We start from the raw sequence: 22,500 nt of genomic DNA, 5'->3' as shown, positions 1-22,500 counted from the left end.
ATATGGCGATTTCCTGTCAGACTCGTCTGTGTCGTTCCCCGGAGTTGTGAATGTTCTCGTCTTAAAGGGGCAGGTTGCGTCCTGTTCACAGAACTCTCCATGCTGGAGGGAGATATAAAGGGCAAATGCTGACAGAGAGAGAGAGAGAGAGAGAGAGAGAGAGAGAGAGAGAGAGGGGGGGGGGGTAGGGAAAGGGAAGGAGACAGAGAGAGACAGAGAGAGAGGGAGAGACAGAGAGAGAGGGAGAGGGAGAGGGAGAGAGAGAGGGGGGGATAGGGAGAGGGAAGGAGACAGAGAGAGACAGAGACATGGACATAGACAGAGACAGAGAGGGAGAGGGAAGGAGAGAGATGTTGCAGGAACCTCAAAGATGTCATTCACGATCAAATGTCTGAAAGTCAAGCTTATAAAAAAGTATTTATTTCATTTTTTCAGAAGCGTACCTTATATTCCTATGTTACTGCGTTTCTGCAATATTAAAGAGAATTCTTCGCCGAAGTGCATGTTAGCAGGACAAATTAACCGAACCCCGACTGTAAACAGTCGAAGCTCCTAAAAACGTGAATATTCAAGGTTATAAAATCACATACAGAGTCTCAGCTAACTGCAGTAATCTTTATGGCCAACTGTGAGTTTACCCAATTGTTGTGCAATCCGTCTGTATGTCTGCAAGGGCCAACATGGGCAGGAGTTAATCCACTTCCTGTCTCAATAAGCAATAAACTGTCTGCCTCTGTCTACTTCCTGTCTGTCTCCCTTCAACACCCTATCACAGCACAGATGATGACTGCGGAGGTTAAAGGTCAGGGCTGTGATGGCAACACAGTATGTTCCTGTGTTGCACACACCTACATACACACACGCACGCCACCCACACACACTTCACCTACACGTAAGCACACATACTCACACACGTACAATTCAGATATTTTAATGCGCTTCCGTTTTGGCGATGTTCCAAATGAGTCAGAATATAATTTAACCTGGAAGTCTACACAGGGGCGTAATGGTATGTGCCAAGTTGTGTGTGTGTGTGTGTCTGTGTGCTTGTCCATGTGCGCATGCATGAGTATGTGTGTGTTTGCAAGTTTTTACATTCCGCATCGCTTTCAAGCGCTACGCAATATTTGCCCTCTCTGACAGAGCGATAGCGCATAAAACGTTCTGTTTGTTCCTCTCCCTGCTCTCGTCATTCCCCATCCCGCATCTTTCAGCGGCCACAAAGCCAGCTCCTCAAGTGACCCGCCACTTTGCGTCTTCGCGGACTGAGATCGATGCAGAACTCTTTGTCGTTATTGAACAAAGCTGAGCTCCCTTTCTTGGGAACAATGCGGGGCTATTGAGGTCTGAAAAGACACACACCTTCGGTCAACACCAGATGCACGCTCACTAGGGCACGGATCCACTCTCGCTTCCAAGTCCACTCGCTGTAATCCCATACGTGACCTAACGATCAACACACATCATTTAGGCGTTACAGGAAAAAACGTTTAATTTATGAAGTCTGGCAACTTCTTACAATAAAGTTGCATTAACTGCCATAAAACGCCAATAACCAATAACCTGTGATAAAACAAATTAAATGGTGAAGCGAAGTAACATGAAATGGTCCAAAGTGTTGGTATGGTAACCGTGTGAAAAGACAGATGGGGGAGGGGTGTGTGTGTGTGTGGGGGGGGGTGTTGTGAAGGAACAGGTGAAGGTTGTGTAACCATGACGTTCACTTACCCCATGATGTCCCAACCTCCCCCAGGGTTTTGTCAAGTTATAATAACTACCATTGCCTTACTATAAATGTAGTTGTATTGGTAGTTTGCTGACCTTGGTGAATGTTACCACAGATCATATGTATATGTGCCTTACTACTGCAACCTATAGCAGCCAATTAATAATAAACGTATGCGGTTCATTAAGTGAGGATTTTCTCTGAAGGCTTTAGGCTACGTGTGAGTGCTACTATGTAACCTGAGAGAGGTTCCAGGGAAGCACAGGTGTCACGCAGACTCACACACACACACACACACACACAAGGCACAAAACGTGTGGCTAATCCTCCATCAATCAAGAAGTCTGTCCATGCAAATCTGATACCAGCCCGCCAAAACACACCTCCACCTCACACACTAATGCAGTTCTGTTGATTGCGCACGCTGCCTGGCATCGCTCTGGACTCGATTACATTTACATTTAGTAATTTATCAGATACTCTTATCTATAGCGACTTACAGTAAGTACAGGGTCATTCCCCCAAGGAAAGCAGGGTGAAGGACACAACTTCATTTTGCACAGGCGGGAATCGAACCGTCAACCTTCTGATCAATAGCCCGATTCCCTAACCGCTCATCGGACCGAATACACCGGTCTGACCTCGAATCGCTCTGGGCTCGATTAGACCGGTCTGGCCTCGCATCGCTCTGGGCTCGATTAGACCGGTCTGGCCTCACATCGCTCTGGGCTCAATTAGACCGGTCTGGCCTCGAATCGCTCTGGGCTCGATTAGACCGGTCTGGCCTCGCATCGCTCTGGGCTCGATTAGACCGGTCTGGCCTCGCAGGGAGATGGACGGGACGAGCATGTGAGCACCAGACACGGGCGCCGGCGTGCCGACACGTGTTCCAATCCCGTCTGTCTCTACCTTCATCCCCCCAGGGGGTCCTGAGGTTGTCCTAGTGTCATGGTGGCATCACTGGGGGCCACGGGGCTGTAGTGTTGCTCACCCAGAGCCAGAAGGGCTTCCCCAGACAGCCCCCCTCCCCCTCAACCCCCCCGACCCCCCTTCCAGCCCCCCGGCCCCCTCCTCCAGCCCCCTTACCCCCAGCACTTGAGCAGAGCAACTTGAGACAGGGGGCTCCGCCCAAGCAACCAGCTAGCAGCCCCCCTCCCCCAACCCCCCCCACACACCCCCAGTCCCCTCACACTCCCCCCGGGCCAGGTTAAACCAGGACAGCCAAGCTGCCAGAGAGAGAGAGGGAGGAGAGAGGGGGAGGAAGGGAGGGAGGGGGAGGGAGGAAGGGAGGAATGCAGAGTGTCTGGTTCATACTCACCTTCTTCCTCTATAATTTAGGAGAGAAAGAATGACTATCCCCTCCCCCGCTCACCCCATATTTCTCTCTCTCTCTCTCTCTCTCTCTCTCTCTCTCTGTCTCTCTCTCTCTCTCTCTCTCTCTCTCTCTCTCTCTCTCTGATATGATACTTCCTACCACAGATCCTAAAGAATGAGATCTGCAGGTGAAGGCAGGGTGATCACGAGAGCGTGGTCACGAGAGCGCGGTCACGGGGGCGGAGTCACGGGGGCGTGGTCTCGGGGGCGGGGTCACACGCGGGAACACGCCCGGGGGCCCCTGGTATCTCTGTGGACGTTTCATGTCTTTTTAATAGTGTTCGACTCACAGGTCTTTCATCACATCTGTTGTTAAACTGCCGTGCTGAGCTTTGATCTCCCGCTGTTCTTTCTACGTGCATTATTTGTACGTCTGTTCAATTGTAGCTTGTTTAACTGCATGCTCTTTGTGTTTCTTCCCATTGGCCCTTTTCACAATGTATGCTTCATGTTTTGGCTACCAGCAATGTTTTGGGGGGCTATCTTGTTGTTTGTGATCATTGACTTATGCACTTTTGTAACTCTCTCTCTTGGAAGTTGCTTTGGATAGAAGCGTCCGCTCAATGAATACATGTAAATGTACATGTCATGTACGTCGCTTTACTTAAAAAATAAATCTTCGGCTAAATGAATTCAATGTAAACGTGTAGATGCTGTTTCTCTGCTTGTTTGGTGAGTAGACAGGCCCGCTGTAGGTGGATACCTACTCATCAGTCTCTGAGCCAACGTATGTCTCTATGTGGTCACATGATGATCCCGCTATGTCCATACCTGTCTGTGTGTCTTGAGTGTGTGTGAGGGGGGGGATTGCGTGTGCAAATGTATGATTGTGTGTCATTGAGTCATTGAGTGTGTGTCGGTGGGGTGGGGCTGTGTGTGTGTGTGTGTGTGTGTATGTATGTGTGTGTGTGTGAGTATGTGCTCGTGTTTTGATCTGCTTGGTATTTCCGATCTAATCTTTGAAGCAGATCCTCCACGAGTGTGTGACATCACTGATCTCACTCTCATTGTCATCTCAAAAATGTTATTCAACCTGTATGACCCACTTCATGTCAGCATGGGGAATAAAAATTATTCTCTCAGTAAAACATGCAATTTGCCTGTGAAACAAAAGATGGAGAGAGAGAGAGAGAGAGAGAGAGAGAGAGAGAGAGAGAGAGAGAGAGAGAGAGAGAGAGAGAATGTGTCATCATAGATGCTGTGTATAATATATGTGTGTGTGATTGTTTATTTTACTAGACTTATACTAAACCTTCTTGCATCAGAGTGACTTCATAATGTCAGTGACTAAATCGAAATCCGTTAAGTGGTGAAAGGTTGATTCTGCACCCCCACGATTTTTGTCCCAGCCCCTCCCCGCGCGAGCGCTGTTTCGAAGTGGTTTCCTCATCCTCCAGGTGAGACACACCTGCCACAGCTAATTGGTTTCTAGAACACTTCATTCGCGCGGATTGGCTGACGAGTAAGTCAATCATGGATTCCAGGTCTCAGTGCCATACTTGAGCGCAGGTAAGTCGGGCAGTGAGGCAGAGGGAGGGCTTTTGGAATTACGGTGTGCAAGTCACTTCTTCCAATCTTATGTACACTACATAACGTCGATTTTGAGGGAATTACATCTTTAAAGAAAAGTTGTTTTATAGGAGAGTAAGGCTATGGCAAGTGTAGGACTAGCCATGAATCCCCCGCACACTGAAGAAAGGGCTGTTTTCACGCAGCTTAAACCTGTGCGGATGTCCGGAGCGGACGGTGGAGAAGACTCGTCCGTCTTTGAGGAAGTTAAACCCGCGGTGAGAATCTACCCCTTAGTCTGATGGTTAGTGGAGGTAGCCATGATAAGGCTAGTCTTCCGCTTGGATCTCCACATCCCGCTTTTTTCAAATGCATTCAATTTAAGACATAATTTAAAGCAACGTATTTTTTTATTTTATTGTTTGAGCTTTATTATTTAGTACAAAACACCGAGCGTAAATCTAAGTTTGAGTTACAGTATAAGTTCTAATGTAGGAACGTTATGGAGAGATGTTCGGTACAGACATTGGCACTGTGAAACATCCGAGCTCACCTGTCGAATTAAACTAAGTGCACCAACGGTTTGCAAACATGCTGTCACTTGACCATAATTGTTGTATGGAATTAGAACCTTCTCGATCAAATAGCTTGTTGGCCATGTCGCATGAAAGTTTTAAGACTTATTGCATGCGTTTCGGCCTATTTTGGATGATAAAGTTGGCAATGTAAGATATTGAGTGATTTTTAAGTCTGCAAACGAAAGTGGGTTATATTGGTGTTTTTTGTTTGTTTGTAAACTAGCCATCCCAGGGTAAATGATGTGTTCTCATAATTAATTCGACCCCCCCCACATTAATAGTGGATCAACCTCCCTTTCCCCTTTTATTTACCAAACATGTGACTGGATGCCACCACGAGCAGGATTTGGGGAATCCGATTTCTGTTCACTTTCAGTTGTGGTGAAGACAAGCGTTAGACAAATGTGTGGTGACTTCACCATCTTCAACAGCAATACTTTGCATTTACATTTTATTCATTTAGGAGACACTTTTATCACGTGACTTGAAGCATCATTGTTTTGAACTCGTGCAACTTGTTTTTGAGATACAAAGCATGATGCATGGATTGTTTGACTAACAAATATTGTTATACAAATAAAATGTTGTGGGGGTCTTGGAGGTAGAATCCTTACTCTTCTGACTCTTGATTTTTGACCTGGAACACCACGGTGTAGTTTGATCACAAATGATTAAAATGTAATTAATGTATTTAGAAGCTTTGTGGACAAAGTTACAGAGCCTTAATGACTATCAGATTAAATGAACCTGGTTATTTTCCAGAGAGAGAACTTCTAAAATCGGTCCAATTCAACCGGAACACAACAGAAGGGTTAAGGCATACCATTGTGCCAAGGCTTATTTCTGGTTCATTGTTCTATTAGCTACATATCATGACAGCAGTGTGCAATCTGTACCTGTCAGTACGGAGACTGCTCCCTGATTGGTTGTTTTTCTCTGGCCTGGTTGGCTGGCTGGTCAGGCTTTTGAAATAGTTGTCTGACTGGTTAGGATAGCCGGCCACACTGGGTAAATAGCTGTATGGATTGCTTGCTGGACGGTTTGCTTGCTTATTTCCTGACTGATTCGTTGAGCGAATGCATTGACGACCTTTCCTGGAAAGAGAAGCTGTAACTGCATGGCAATTAGAGTGATGAACGACAAGTCATTTCAGCTCTTTAACTGGTTGTTGTCTGTCTGGTTAAGTTGTCTCAGCTTGTCCTGGTTTCCGGGGATCTTCTGAAAACCTATGTGGTCCTTTCTCTCTCTCTCTCTCACACACACACACACACACACACACACTTGTTTGACAACCTTTTTATTACAGCACAAGGGCCACATGACACGTCACATGACATTGCGTTGTTGAAATTCAGCGTTCAGTCGTTACGTAAGTTATCACCAACATGCTGACATGTTTAAGATAATAAATTGAAGATCATTTGTTTTGTGGACACAGGCACAGTAGCAGAAGGAACTGAGGTGGCGGTCAAGTCACATGGTTTTTAAAACATCCAATAAGCTTCATGAAACGTGTTCCAGTGTGTGTTGGGTGTCAGCCTTTTGGGGTAAAAAACATCACATCTGGAAATCTGACATGTTCCTCCTAATCAAGTAAACAGTTGTAAAAAGCCAGTTGAGCTTCTGAATTTCTTTTAAATTGTCTTGGAATTTCGAGCAAATGTATAAAATTGTCATCTTCAGTAAAACAAACAATATATATGTTCCTCTGAGGTCCAGATTTAAGTGCAGACTTGGTGTCCTGCAGGGTCTATGGTTAGGTATAGTTTGACTAGCCATTTGACTACTGAGAAAGCACAAAGAACTGATTTGCATCAGGTGACGCTGATATGGGCTGAATGGTCAAACATTTCTCTCTAAGACTCAGGGTGGGAAAACAGAATGAGAACGGAAAACTTTGAAAGAGGTTCACAGCGTTTTCCTTGTTTTGGTTTGTGTTGTTTAAATCCGCAGGGTTAGTGTCGATAAGGTGTCCAGCTCCTCCGGTCTCTGCTGATGAGGTTTCTCTGCTGTGGTTTGGAGTTTGTGTGTTTGTTTGAGGTTTGTTGTTTTGTGTAAACAAAGGATGAATGGGCAGTACCAACTCCTCCGTTGGGGTGGTTGCAAGTTTCCCCACACATGTCCATACAATGGTACGTTCCAGTCTCACCTCGTCATGGTGAGATACCGATCTGCCTCGATGGAGTAGATTTAGGGGATAACATTCAGAAAACACCTGACAAGTACGCCCACATAAGTTCTAATAGGGTACAGAGGGTTAGGGTACAGTTGGTCTGGCTGGTTCAGTAATCCGGTTCTAGATTGGCACGGTCTGTTTCCTCGCTTGCCTATTCTGTTGAGAGGGAAACCGGTCGCTCTTTCGAAACTGAGATTTTAATCTCTGCAAGACTTATTATGAAAAGGCGAAAGATAAAATGGCAAAAATATAAACAAAACATGGAGGCTGTTTTGTCTTTTTGTATCTTGTTTCAAAATGGCCGCCAAATGTGTCCGGCAGGACGTTGGATTGCCCAGACATGGTTGAGAAAACATTTGAGATTGACTCATCGCTCCCCTCTCTCTTTTCCCCTGGCTGTGTTTGTCATCTGTGGGCAACACCCTCATGCCTGTCTTTGCCAGGGCACATGACACACTTGCACTCACAGACCCTCCAGCCATAACTACTGTATCTCTGTCTGGCTCCTTGGTGTCATCATCATCTCCAGTCAGCAGTTTCTTGTCAGGTTTGACTGACGGCTGAGGTTACCAGCAGGGTTTCTGCTGGGGGAAGGGGGAACCCTAATCCTGATCTTAACCCTAATCCTAACCGTCTCAGAATCTGCAAACAAAATATAATTAGACAAAGACTACTAGACAAAAAAAAAATATATAAAAAAAAAATATATATATTACGTGTATGTATGTTAACACACACACAGGGTCATGGCCAGCCATTAGATCCATCTCCAGTTCATTTCACTCCACCTCCTAGACCGTTGAATCCCCCGGTAGTCCCATCCCTGAAACCCTGAACAGTCTCGGCTCTTATCAGCTAGCTGGCGGCCATAAAACATCCTCCTGGTCTCAAAGGTTCTGTTTTTCTCTTTCCTGCCGTGGCCAAAGATGATTTGTGATGTTATGACTCCCAGGTTAAACGCCAACCAGGCTAGCTTCCCTCGCTCGCTAGCTGGCTATCTGGTTACCGTTTATGGAGATCCGTAGCTAATTCAGCCGTCCGCTGGCATTCCTCGGAGCAATAAAGGACAATTGGCCTGGAGACAGGGAGACATTTGTTTTGTAATCATCAGAAGGTCCGTGGGAGACTGATGACCCTCTTACGAGGAAGGCCATCAGGGAGAGAGGTGAGGAAGAGGAGGTGGTGTTCTCTAGGTTGACTTTGAACCCGCTAAGCTACCTATTCACCAGCTAGGCCAGATAGAGTGGCCGTACCACAGAGTTGAAGAGGTGAAGACTTCAGAAGGTGTATATAGATCGGAGAGGGTGGGTGTGTGTGTGTGGGGGGGGGGGGGGGCTAGCAGTACATAGTAAAACATTATAGTTTTCTGTTTGATGTCCAGGAGTGTGGAAATCCCCATTCACCCCCATAACCTGGAATAGAGCTGATAAGATCTTGACTTTTCCTTCTCTTTTCCTTATCTGACATTGGGATACACAGCCAAAAAGTCATACAGGGTGCCCAATCATTAACCAGACGGGTCTTGGACCAGGGTTCAGGTGCCCCCAACACACACTGAAAAGACAAAGTAAGTGGATTGGGGGGGTGAGGATAGATGGAGAGTTGGAGTCAGATGGATGGAGGGGGGGGGGGAGATGGAGAGTTGGAGTGAGAGGGATGGAGGAGGGGGGGGGGGGGTACCCTGTAACGAGGCTGGCCAGAGAGGACACAGCCAAGGACAACGGTGGGCTCCCCTGCCAATACGTCGGGGGGGGGGGGGGGGGGGGGCGACGGGTTGGGGGCAGCGACACACAAACCACCACCTGTGTCCTCTCTGGAGAGAAATAGCCCCCCCCCCTTCACCTCCCTCCGGGAAAATAAAGAGGAGCCATTTTCCTGTAAGTCCCCCTAGAGGTGTCACACCTCCTGGTCTCACCTGCCAGAGGATGCTCAGGTTACACTGAAGGCACTGCGCTCGGGTTCAACAGTGTTAAACAGCTCATTCCTGCTGGCCCGTCAGTTCGGGTTAAACACACACACACACACACACACCCGTACACATGCTCGCACATGTACACACACTCATACTGACACACTCAACGGCACACTCATTCACACTCGCACACTCTCTCCCTATAACAAACACACACATACATACACGTTTGCACACGCACACGGACACACACACACACACACACACGCACACGAGGCCATAAAGTGATAGCCTTCAGGGGCCCTCACTTGTGTATTAAAACACACAAACGCGTTGCTAGGGAAGAGATTGGGAAATCTACAATGCGTCCAGTGTTGACATAGCTGGCACTTCAAATAGCGGCGCTGACGAGGCTGGTGAAATGTGCTCCTCTCGGCTTGGTCCGCCGTGGGTGAGGTGGCTGTTGTGCTCCAATTGGCCGGGCTCAGTCGACAGGTGCCCTGGTGGTCAGGTGCGGTGACCCCACGACACAGACGGAGGCGCTGTTCTGCTGTCGTAGGGTTACGGCTTTGAAGACCCAGGAAGAACGGGGCGAAAGGCAAGATGCAAACGAGGAGCAAGCAGACTGTTTTAAAATGTTTTAATAACATACTATCTTTCTCCTTAAAGTGGGAGTCGATCTGTCGTTCCTCGTCTCTCGGCCGCTCGTTCGTCAGAGAGCTGCGGGCTGGCATGCAGGTGGATCAGATTCCAACATGGGCCTATTTTTACCCTGCAGTGTTTGTGTTGGGCTCGGAGTTCTCATGCCCTCACCTTTGTTTTGGTTTGGCCTCTTGCGCGCGCACACACACACACACACACACACACCCATGGAGGCCTGCCTTTGTCTCAGTGTGTTTATTGGCTTCTAAGAAGCTGCCTGCTTTTCACACCCATGTGCCTTGCTAAAGGGAGGAGCGTTGATGGGTGTGGCTGGATGACTGACTGGCTGACTGTGTGAATGAGTGACTTGGCTTTCTAACGTTTTCAGCCTGTACATATTTCGAATGACTCTGCTCTGGTTCTCCTGCTGTCGCAGGCTAGAGAGAGTTGGGTTGACCGTGGGTTTAGGGTTCGCAGCCAGCTAGCTGTGACCGGGGGCGGCTTGCTCTGCCGGAAAACAGGAATGTGTGGAATGAAGGAGGGAAGGATGCATGTAGGCAGGCTTGGTACCACCTGTACTGCTTGCGCCCTCTCCTTCATTTCTTCTCTCCCCCTGTCTTTGAAAGCCAAACTGTCAGAGCTCTGAAAGTCATGATAACCTGAGTGGAATCTTGAGAGACCTGGTGTGGAGCTCTCTACAAAGCTGATTATCGTTTTGGTTTTTCTAAACTGAGCTCTCTCTCTCTCCCTCTCCCTCACTCCACCCCTCCCCTCTTCAGATCCGTCTGGAGATGGAGAAGTACCTCCCTCAGAACGGCTGCCCCCTCCCCCTGCCCGTCATGACGACCTGCGACAGGAAGTACCGCCGCGAGAGCGCCTCCGTGGTCGATGAGTATTTCTCAGATGAGAAACCCACCGCCCCATACAGCCTGAACATCAACCTGATCCTGCCCCACACCAGCCACCTGCGGACGGGGTTGTACCGGCCCAACAAGCCCCTGGCTCCCCACACCATCAAGACGGAACCGGGCCTGGAGGTTCCCTGCTCCATGCAGAACAGCCAGACCCTCCCAGACTTCACGTCGGTCTTCAGCATGCCCCAGAACGTCAACACGCTCTTTGCCAAGCCGGACATGGGGGGCGTTGGGGGAGCGGGGGGCCAGCTGTCGTCGGGGGCGGAGCTCCACATCGGCCCCCAGCAACCGCAGGTGTACCACATGCCCGGGAGCGGCGCCGACTTCACCATGACGCTCTCCCACAGCAGCCAATCGGGGCCCGGCGGGGGCGTCAGCCACGGCAGGACCATGCTGAACCTGAGCGGCGTGGGCCTGACGACGGGGGGAGGGAACGGCGGGGACTTTGCCGTCCCGGAGCACTTCTACCATCCGTCTCCTCAGCCCCACAGCCTGCCCCCCTCACCCCCCAACTCCCAGCCTGGTAGCCCAGAGATCCAGCACCAGCACCAGGCCGAGCTGCAGGCCACGCTGGCCCCTCCGCCGCCCTACCAGGTCCGGCCGGGGCTGAAGGGGACCCAGATGACGCCCCACGCCATGCTGATGACCCACGGGAACGGGGTCCTGACGGGGCCGCGCTACAACCGCAGGAACAACCCAGAGCTAGAGAAGAGACGCATCCACCACTGTGACTTCCTGGGTCAGTTTCTTTTATCTCTCTCTCTCTCTCTCTGTCTCTCTCTGTGTCTGTCTCTCTCTCTCTCTGTGTATCTCTCTCTCTCTGCGTCTCTCATTCATTGGTTGTTTTGTTTCATTTCCAGGTTGCACCAAAGTTTACACAAAGAGCTCGCACTTAAAGGCACATCAAAGAACACACACAGGTAAGCATGTTTAGCCTGACCCCACACTTCACACACTCTCTAAGCACAAATGCGACAAACGCCTTCCTCAGAACAGCGGGACGAAGCGTGAGAGATTGTGGGGGGAAAAAAAGAGAAAATGGGAGGTAGGAGGGATGTTTTAAGTCCTAAGTTTTTTTTTTTGTGTGTCATCTGCATGTCTGCACAAGCCTGCCCTCTGGGAGGGAGGGAGGGAGGGAGGGAGGGAGGGAGGGAGGGAGGGAGGGAGGGAGGGAGGGAGGGAGGGAGGGAGGGAGGGAGGGAGGGAGGGAGGGAGGGAGGGAGGGAGGGAGGGAGGGAGGGAGGGAGGGAGGGAGGGAGGGAGGGAGGGAGGGAGGGAGGGAGGGAGGGAGGGAGGGAGGGAGGGAGGGAGGGAGGGAAAACGAGAGGGAGCATGTAGCGATGGTTTACGTTAAACCAGTTTCTCTTGATTCTCAGTCCGTTTAGAGAAAGGAGAGAAGGGAGGAGGAGGAGGTAGAGATTGGAGCATTGAGAAAGAGAGGGGAGAGTTTCGATGCGCTCACTTCTGTAAATTGATACTTGTGCATTCCCAAAAGTCTTCGTTTGGGATTAGAGACTCATGCCACATTTTAAGGGCAGAGATGTTGAGGCAAAACAAAGAAAAAATAGTTTTTACCACCCGATAACCTAAACTACAACCTTTAATCTCTCTCTGTCTTTCTCTCTCCCTCCATCTCTCTCTCTGCCAAGTGTGGATGCCAAGCCATAAACAGACCAGGATTCTTCTTTTGTCAATATTGTCTTTTCAGCTCTATTATTCTCTCTTACTCTCTCTGTCTCTCTCTGTGTGTCTCTCTCTGTCTCTCTCTGTGTGTGTCTCTCTCTCTCTATCTCTCTGTGTGTCTCTCTCTGTCTCTCTCTCCTTCTCTGTGTCTCTCTGTCTCTCTCTCTCTCTGTGTGTCTCTCTCTGTCTCTCTCTGTGTGTGTCTCTCTCTCTGTCTCTCTCTCTCTGTGTGTGTCTCTCTCTCTCTCTCTGTGTGTCTCTCTCTCTCTCTATCTCTCTCTCTCTACTCCTTTGTTCTATCTCTTCTCACGTGGCCTTTTGCTTCTTGTCCGGCTAAACCTGTCCTCTCTCCTTTTATCCTCTCTCTCTCGCTGTGTGTGTCTCTCTCACTCTTTAATGGGGTGATCAAGCAGTAACCGTTCTTGTTGGACTTGGTAATAAGGGCTTGAGGTGCAGTCTCTCCTTCCTCAGGGGAGCTGGGTGAACTTTATGCCTGTGAAGGTTGGCACATGCAGGAAAAGATAACTGGGGAGTGGGATTTGTAGTCCTTTGTGGCTGTGTAGTGACATGTTGTAGTTCTCTACAGCTCCCCTACTAGCTCTGTACGCTGAGCACTGAGGTAGCAAACCTACAGGGTTTGCTGATGGGAGGGGAGCTTGAAATTGTTGGTGTGTGTGTGTGTGTGTCCTTTATACACCCTACCTGATGACAAAGGCGCTCAGGAGAGAGAATTTATTATCCATTGCTCAACTGCAACCTGACTAAATAGTTGTAGCTTTATCCTCCGTACCCCGCCCCGCCCCAGACCCCTGCCCTCTTCAGTGGCTTGATTAGTGAGTGTTAACGGGGGGTGCTCACTATCTAATCAGCCCTAATGAGGCCCACCCAGGCCATAGAGACAAGACTAATACTGCATGCTACTGATGACTAGGCAAGGGGAGGGAGGGAGGGAGGGAGGGAGGGAGGGAGGGAGGGAGGGAGGGAGGGAGGGAGGGAGGGAGGGAGGGAGGGAGGGAGGGAGGGAGGGAGGGAGGGAGGGAGGGAGGGAGGGAGGGAGGGAGGGAGGGAGGGAGGGAGGGAGGGAGGGAGGGAGGGAGGGAGGGAGGGAGGGAGGGAGGGAGGGAGGGAGGGAGGGAGGGGTGCAGGACCACTTGATCAGGTTTACCTGCTCCATCAGAGCTGTTGTCAACCAGCTTTCTCTGGTCAGTTAGATGTGTTTACTTAGCAAAGCCAAGCTGGAGAAAGACTGGAGGCTTTTTCTTTTGAATCCAGTATGATTAGCCTTATCAGGAACATCGGCCTGTACGGATACAGACGACACTGTAGAGTACACAGTTTAACAGGGCCATTGAGAGGCACTGAACACACATACACACACACAGCTGAATAGCGAGCGATGAATTTGAGCAAACAGAGGTGTGTGTTTGTGTACACCACGTTCTCCTGGAGACTTGGGTTTCTCCCTCTTCCCCCCTCTCTCATTCTCTCTTCCTTGTTCCCTCTTTATCGCTCTCTCTCTCTCTCTCTCTCTCTCTCTCTCTGTGTCTCTCTCTCTCTCTCTCTCTCTCTCTCTCTCTCTCTCTCACATATCCCACAGTTACACACACCCCTGTCACGGGCCCTCTGTGATTGCTGTGTTGTATCCATACATACAGTCGACATAAACAGAAAGACAAATGGCTACAGTTTTCAGCATGGTTTCTTTCCACTGTTGGGTAGATGTTGTCAGGCCGTTAAACTCTATGGAAATGACTCTGGTGTTGATAGAGGGGTGCTGGCCAAACCACATGTAGCTACTCGCGCTAACTGCCACCCGGCATGCTTGGAGACCACCTGGCACCTCCCCCCCACGGCTTCCAGGCTCCTCCCCCTCGGCCCTGACCAATCAAATCGGCCCCTCTTCCGCTAAACACATCACACTTTGCTTTGGCAACAGTCTGTTAACGCCTGTGTGTGTGTGTGTGTGCGCCTGCATGCCTGTGCTGCAGGCTCTGTGTTTCAGTGTGTAAGGGGATCGCGTTAAACCTGCTGTGCTCGCTGGCTCTACATCTGGAACATTTGACATCATTTTGGGATTTAGCAGGAGGCTTTGTGTCCAAAGCACCGTCGGTACATTTAGAGCCGCTTCACTTTGCGTCCCAGTAGGTAGAGCCTTCTAGAAGAATGAGACGGCTTCACAGGGTTAGAAACCTGGAGCTGTGAAACTGCGTTCATCCCTAAAGCTGTGTTGAAATCCCAAATGTCAACCAAGGTTGACTTGAGAGCCAAAGGCTGAATAACTCTCGTGTGTGTGTGTGTAATACTGTATTAAAGAGGAAAATGTCACACCGGCTTTGACTTGTCGACGTGTGTGTGGGTCTGTTATTATGTGGCCAAACAAATCACTACCTTGTGTATGAAACTAAGTATGAATTACTATAGTGATGAGGAACTGAGAGGATGACAGTTGGATTGAAATCTCTCTCTCTCTCTGCCTCTCTCTCTCTCTCTGCCTCTCTCTCTCTCTCTCTCTGCCTCTCTCTCTCTGTCTCTCTCTCTCTCTCTGCCTCTCTCTCTCTCTCTGCCTCTCTCTCTCTCTCTGCCTCTCTTCTCTCTCTCTCTCTGCCTCTCTCTCTCTGCCTCTCTCTCTCTCTCTCTCTCTCTCTCTCTCTCTCTCTCTCTCTCTCTCTCTCTCTCTCTCTCTCTCTCTCTCTCTCTCTCTCTCTCTCTCTCTCTCTCTCTCTCTCTCTCTCTCTCTCTCTCTCTCTCTCTCTCTCTCTCTCTCTCTCTCTCTCTCTCTCTCTCTCTCTCTCTCTCTCTCTCTCTCTCTCTCTCTCTCTCTCTCTCTGCCTCTCTCTCTCTCTCTCTCTCTCTCTGCCTCTCTCTCTCTGCCTCTCTCTCTCTCTCTCTCTCTCTCTCTGCCTCTCTCTCTGCCTCTCTGCCTCTCTCTCTCTCTCTGCCTCTCTCTCTCTCTCTGCCTCTCTCTCTCTCTCTCTGCCTCTCTCTCTCAGGAGAGAAGCCGTACCGCTGTAGCTGGGAGGGCTGTGACTGGCGTTTCGCCCGCTCTGATGAGTTGACCCGGCACTACCGCAAGCACACGGGTGCCAAGCCCTTCAAGTGCCCGGCCTGCAGCCGCTGTTTTTCCCGCTCCGATCACCTGGCCCTGCACATGAAACGCCACCAGAACTAACCCGCACACCCCCCCACATACACACACACACACACACACACATACACACACCATACACCAGCTCCAACAACTTGAGGCGTCACCAGAACTGAGCGAGCAATCCCCCACAATGCAGTGTTGCAGCGCTGTTCACAGGCTGATTCATCATCATCATCCTCATCTTCGTCCGGACCCTTGACAAGTTCTCCTGTCTTCTCCTCCTTCATCACAAAGATCAAAATGTTTGTTTTCTGTAAACCTGCTGCCAATAGCACCTGCTGTGTCACCACGAGGGAGAGGAACACCTGTCTACATGGATCCACGAAACAAAATGCCTGATAATCCCCTTATGTGTTGTACGTGTGTGTGTGTTTGTGTGTATGTAAATATGTGTCCATGTGTAGGTGAATGCAAAGAATGTATTGAAATTTATACTTGACTTTTTATTTTGACATTAGTTTTTTTTTTCATCTACTGGCCGGATATCTTATCATGATGATGACACATTTTTTTTTTTCTGTGTGTTTTTGTAAAAGCTTCCACAAATCCATTCTTTTTTTTTCATCTTCTTTTGGTTAACACTTAATCACCTGTCAGTAGGAATGTATTCTTAGGGAGGCCAAGAGCCCAAAAGCACTCAGCAATGTTTGTTGTTTTTCATACACCTGTAACCATGGAGACCAACCTGTTTGATAGGGGCAACGTCTTTATGCCTTTTCATTCTGGATTTGTTCAACAAAGGATCCGGCAAGAAAGATAGATTGACAAGTTACGCAATGTCCTCTTTTGAATCATGCGTATTGTTTGTTGATTGTATTTGCATTGGAGTCTGAACGCGATCGTTTTCCGAATTTGCAGGGATACACGTCAAGCGAACAATCACCCGAGCAGGACCTTCCTTTGAAAGTATGCTGTTCAGTTTTCATCTACACAAATCTATTTTAACACAAACAAAATCTATTCGCTTCCATATTTCAAACCCAAGTTCAATCGTTTGGGGTTTATAAGCCACTGATTAGCAGACGTCACTCATAATACAAAAGCGAACACAATGGCTCTGTTCTTCACAATGATTGAAACTTGCATTGTAAAGCTTTTCAACTCTACCGAACAGTGGGAACACAGCCCTACCCCACCAAACTGCAGACGGGACATCCAAAATATTTCAGGTTGACAACACAGCAATAGATTGACGTTTGAAAGCTGCTGGTTTAGTCAATTCAGTTCTAGTATGTTGGCTTTATTCTGTGTCTGTCTGGAAACTTGTCTCTCATAGGCATGAAGCCAATATTCACACCACATTAACCTTGATGAAGCGCACTAGTTGAAACCGAGATGTCTAGCTAGCACTTGTGGACTTCTGGGACTTGTTAGGCTACCATGGTGTTTGATCAATCACAGATCTGGACACTGAATACTTCTGTAGATTTAACTGGATGTTTTTGTGGGGTTTTAAGTTTTGGACAAAGCTTATCTGGTGTCTAGCACGTCCTTTCCTGAGGAGAAACGTTCTCTGTGGCTTCAACTCGAGGTTGTTTTTAATATCTACTTTGTAAATACTGTTGTTTTTGAAAAAAGAAGACTTGTAAATATATATTTTTTTTCCCTAATATTGATTGATTTGTTTTTGTTGCTATGAACAAAATGGGATTTTAAAATGGTTGTTTTGATACTTATTTTGTTTATGACGAGAGAATCTGTCTGTACAACTGAAAAGAATAACACTGTTTGTGTTTGTTTCCTGTTTGTATAAAAAGAAAACTGAAAATAAAGAGATTACAACTGATATCAGTGTGTGTGTGTGGAGGGGGGGGGCAGCATTATTTCATTTCTTCCTCTTATCTGTATCTTAACTGATCTTTGCTAGGAAGAACGTATTTGATTATGTCAAATTACAGTCAAATAAATTAACATTGACCGTATTCCAAAGCACCAGTGGTGCTTCTTAGTCCTACGCTGACAGTGTTACAAACCAGAAACTTGAGCAAAAGGAGGTACCACAGCGCACACTGTCAACAGTATTGACATTCGGTGAATTCTCATTTCCCTCCTACACAGACCAAAGAGCAAGCTCCTTTTCAGGGACCTTGATAAAGCCCCTTTCTTCTCCAGTGAAAGAAATATACATATTTATCCTATCTTCAAGAACAAAATGTAATGGGTGAGATATTAAGACAGGCTTATTGATGGCTTTTCACTAAACGGGGCGTAAAAAAGAGTTAATCATTCCCCCGGGCCAATCGACTGTTCCACGTCCCTGTTTCAGGAGTGTGTCTTGGGCTGTCGTACCAGAGCGGGTGGAAGGGAAGCTTCTGCCCTCAGACTGAGGGGGGAGGGGGGGAGGGAGGTAGGGGACTGAGAGACTGATGGAGGGAACATGGGGGGGAGGGAGGAACAGGCTTGGGTGGAGTCATAGAGCTTGGCGGCGAGTGCAGAAACGACCATGTGCCAAGATGGATCAGAGCACAATCAGAAGTGATTAAGTGGGTGGGACCACACCCTTGTTGTTTAAATGAGAGTACAGTGTGTTTGTGTGTGTGTGTATGTGTGTGTGTGTCTGTGTGTGTTTGTGCGTGTGAGCACGTGTTGGCGTGTTTTACAGTTGCTCTTTGTGTAATCATGAAGAAGTTACAATCGAATGAATAGAATAAAGAGAGGGGAGGAGAGGAATGCCACCGCAGAACAAGTTTATAACTGGTGTTTATTTTCTACCCATTCACTTGCACAAAGAGACGGATGAAGAGGAGCAGGGGGAGGAGGTGACGAAGAGGAGGTGTGGATTTAAGCCTAAAACGAGCCAGCCGAGTAGCACTGTACATCCCAGGATTAGATGGATCTGTTCCAAATCTCTTTGACTTGATAAATATGTTTTCAAGAAATCAGAGATGCATCATGAAATTGAACCGTGCTCAGGCAAAATGGCTGCCCTGAAGTGTTTAGTTTTTTTCCATGTGAAAACTCACAAAGTGCACACTCCTTCATCATCTTTTCACCGGTCGAAAGAAAGTTTACTTCTTAACTAATAAACTGCCTAATTCTCTTTCCAGAAGCTCTGGATATAAGATAAGTAGTATTTCCAGCCATAACATTCCTAATTTCTGTTTGTCATCCTAATGAGGGGCACTTTCATTAAGGAAAACTGTAATCCACTCCATTACTATCTCAACTGTCACATAACTCCAGGACGTTTTCTAACTCAGAGGAGCGAAAGGACAGGAGAAGTCTTCAGACGCCCCCAGACCAACTGCCCTTTAGCCACTGTACTGGCATCCACACCTGGACCACTGAGCGAAAACATTACACTGAAACACATTGCCGCCTTGTGGCGACTAGAGGAACTTGCATGTAACCCAAGAGGGTCCATGTAACATTTTTCCAGTGCTGTTGTTAATATTTGCACGAAACAAACAAACAAACACAAAAACGAAAGCGATGAAGGAGGGAGGTGTCGCATTCTCACACAACGGAACCAAGAAAACATCCACGAGGAGTAAAGACAGCTCACAAACGTGTCATACGTCCACTGAACCCTCGAAACAGCGTAACTGGGCGGTCGGTGTTCATTAAAGAAAATATATTCGCTTTTTTATGGAGATGGCTGACTTGTTTAACCAGTAAATCCTAGTGTAAGGGCTTAATGATGGTGAGTGCCTACTCACACATTGTTTATAGAACAGAACATCATGTTATGATGTGTTGTAGGCTACTAGCTTGACAACGGTATAGTCTATTTGTGATGCGACACACCCCACCTTAACACAAAAAGGGCATGGCAGAATTCGGTGTATGTACATGGTTCCATCTATATCAATCTGCCAGCTCTGTAAACCAGGCAGAGAGAGAGAGAGAGAGAGAGAGTGTGTGTGTGTGTGTGTGTGTGTGTGTGTGTGTGTGTGTGTGTGTGTGTGTGTGTGTTAATGATTGTCCAACCGTTAAGCAGTGGGAGCCATAAAGGCTGTTTCTCAGATCTGGTATCCAGTCATACAGGCAACCCTACAAACAAAGGTGGTGAGAGAGAGTAGGTTCATTTCTTCACTTAAACACACACACACACACACACACACACCAGACGGAAGCGTTTGTTTTAAACAAATGGTAACAGAGCCTCATGGCTCACATATTCAGTCATCAGAGGTTTCCGCTTTCAGGGTTGTTTGACCAAAACTCTCATCGATACTTTAAGTTACTCACCACTACCCTGAATAAACATGGATATCCTGCCCAAAGTTTAACCATCAGGTAAAGGAACTCCACGTATATTTTATTTGTGTGCTTGCTACTGCAAGGCACACTAATGTTATCTCACATATATATTATTCATTTATTAATACACACAGCAACCCATCCCTCGGTTTTTGGACTATATTAAATATGTCAAAATTAGCGTATTGGGGCTCCTTTCCCCTTCATTTAGAATTAAAATACACATAGCACTTTAAATATACATAACACACACATTTTAAATAGTCAAAAATGTATATTTATAAAAAGAAAAGGAAGGAAACGCAGATCGAGCAGTGGAACATTCCACAACTTGCGTTCGAACTTCGACGTCATTAACGTTCTGTTTGCTATGGCTCCACCTTGTGTTTGAACCAATAACTGCGGACTCATTTGAACAAAAGTCTATGTAGTGCACTGTGAAAGTATTTTGCTTTGAGTATTTGACCCAGATCTGGCCCAGACTAAAACTGGACAGGTTCCTGACAAAAAGACAAAAGAACTGGGCGTCAACGTGCACCAAAAAACATGTTTTATTCTATAAAAGAAGAGGGCGGTAATCACAACTGTACACGGGGAAACTGACTTTCAAACACCATTTTTCACAGTATCAAAAAGCACGCGTTTTCCTCTGTGATCTTTACACATTTGTTCTGTACAAATACAAAAAAAGAAATAATATTAATTACTTGTATTATTATTATTATTATAACGATAACTGCATTGCACTGATTAATATAGTACTGGCCCATAATTTACTGCATTCAATATAAAATACCTAAAATTCAACGATTCTTAAGAGGAGTTGTGATTAACGTTAAGTAGAGGCACGCTTATACACACACACACACACACACACACGCAGACACACACACACAAATTACATCTTTCTTGCATTGCGTGGCACCAATTTTTCTGAAGTGATGCTGACCAATGAACAGAGGTTTTGTTAGCGGGGGTAAAAAAAAGATCAGAGCAGTGGTTGGGCTGCAGTCTGGTCCCGCCTCCATAGAGGAGGAAGAACCAATGAGGACACGGTATTTCGTTCAGGGATAGGCCGAACCAACCGTCAATCAGTAAGATCTGTTATTGTGTTTTACAGGAAGTTTAAACCTCAACTCCTTCACCTCAGGCATATCTGGTGTGTGTGTGTATGTCCAATGCTTAAAAACACGCGGTCAAGATGGCACTTGGCGATATAAATTCGGAAAACATCACTGACCTTCAACGAACGGTTTCAAGAATAACTGTTTATCGTTCAACTCAAAACATCTATTGAATTTAGACCCCCTGATCAAGGGTTCTGTCTGACCAATCACAAGATGACCTGGCACACCAGTTACACCTGAAGGGGTGATAAACTTTCTGGAGAAGGGACTATGTATGGATAAAGGTTCGCATCCCAGACTAGGCACAGGGGAATCTACAGGCTCAGTCCATAGGGAGGCCTTCACTGTAAAAGGGCACTATCACACAGACATGCGCACACCAACTAAAACAAAATCTTACTCTCCATGCAACACGAAGTGTGCACAACACAAATAGGGCCAATGTTAGGGGAAGGGAGGAAAAAGTTAAGTAACACATTTCATCAAACCAACAGGAGAGGAGGGGAGAAAAATGTTTTAGTTTTTTTTCACATTGTCTAGTCAGTGTTAAAAATAGAAATTCACCTGTTACATTTATTATGGACTTTTTGATCATATACAGTATATACATTTATTTGTCTTAATCATTTGTCATTGTCCTCGTGTCTTTCAACAGTGTACAAAAGAAATAATTGCCATCAAATGCATATAACTCTTCTAAAAACATGTGCTTAGTAACATTTTGAGTTGAAGCGGAGGGGCCTATAAAACAATTGCATTGATCTGTGGACCACAGGTTAAGCTTGCTTGGGTCATGCGCTGGGTCAGGGTCAGACAAGTGCTGTCTACCAACGTGAAAATTAGCGCTCTCGGAAAAAGAGACACACATATGGCCAGATCTGGTCGGATTCAGAGATCCGAAAGGACAACAGTAGGAACTGTAACAGCTAGCGTGCGAGAGAAAGAGATAGAGCGCCATCTTCCATTGTGTTTTTTGTTGTTGTTGCTATTGTAGTTGTCGTGTCCCACTTCCGCTGTGCGTTAACACAGCAACAGAGGGACGTCTGTTGCATAATCAAGAGAACCTAGACTAGAAGATAAATGCAGAATCCTTAAGACATGACAGATTTAGAGAGAAACCACGTTCCTGCCCTGCTCCACGCTGACCGCTAAACTAGCGCTATTTTCACACCGAACAGAACGTGAACACACCCGCCGCTTGTCTACATACCAACACTCGTCCTACCATTTACCCTGAAGTGCGGTGCGCAGCGCCAACACAGATTTAAGTATCTGAGGATAGGTACAGTACGAGCGTGAGTGTGCATACCTATCCTATGGCTTCAAATCCGTGAGTCTATCGGCCTGCACTAAGTGGACGATCCAGGGGAATGGGTGGAGATTGAGAACACACGCGAGGGGTTCGGAGCGAACCCGCCCAACTCGTGAATCTCGCGTCGCTACTAGCGACCCGAGGGGTAACCCTGGTGACCAACCTCACGTCTAGTAAAAACCCTCACAGATTGACT

At 47.3% G+C, this 22,500-nt stretch overlaps 1 protein-coding gene across 4 annotated transcripts; it reads left to right on the top strand.

Moving 5' to 3' along the window:
- The first annotated feature begins 4,644 nt into the window (after positions 1-4,644).
- On the top strand, positions 4,645-17,448 carry klf5l (Kruppel like factor 5 like). Of its 4 annotated transcripts, XR_014734626.1 has the most exons (6): positions 4,645-4,887; positions 10,697-11,570; positions 11,692-11,751; positions 15,505-16,430; positions 16,521-16,568; positions 16,777-17,448. XR_014734626.1 is itself a non-coding variant. In XM_084684318.1 (4 exons), the coding sequence occupies exons 1-4, from the start codon at positions 4,753-4,755 to the stop codon at positions 15,681-15,683; spliced, it is 1,248 nt and encodes a 415-aa protein (XP_084540444.1). In that variant the 5' UTR covers positions 4,645-4,752; the 3' UTR covers positions 15,684-17,448. The 4 variants fall into 4 exon arrangements, 1 of the variants encoding a protein (XP_084540444.1); XR_014734624.1 differs by having other exon boundaries at positions 16,521-17,448; XR_014734625.1 differs by having other exon boundaries at positions 15,505-16,568.
- The last annotated feature ends 5,052 nt before the right edge of the window (positions 17,449-22,500 follow it).

This window comes from Hypomesus nipponensis, chromosome 20, assembly GCF_054491055.1.
Source record: "Hypomesus nipponensis isolate SF chromosome 20, ASM5449105v1, whole genome shotgun sequence".
Classification (NCBI taxonomy): Eukaryota; Metazoa; Chordata; class Actinopteri; order Osmeriformes; family Osmeridae; genus Hypomesus; species Hypomesus nipponensis.
This window is presented reverse-complemented; position numbering and strand designations above follow the sequence as displayed.

What these genes read in the sequence shown, in the direction of transcription:
- klf5l (XM_084684318.1), top strand. Translation starts at nt 4,753, where the DNA reads ATGGCAAGTGTAGGACTAGCCATGAATCCCCCGCACACTGAAGAAAGG. An exon ending in TTGAGGAAGTTAAACCCGCG is followed by an intron (nt 4,888 to 10,696) that starts GTGAGAATCTAC and finishes TCCCCTCTTCAG; the next exon opens with ATCCGTCTGGAGATGGAGAA. An exon ending in CCACCACTGTGACTTCCTGG is followed by an intron (nt 11,571 to 11,691) that starts GTCAGTTTCTTT and finishes TTTCATTTCCAG; the next exon opens with GTTGCACCAAAGTTTACACA.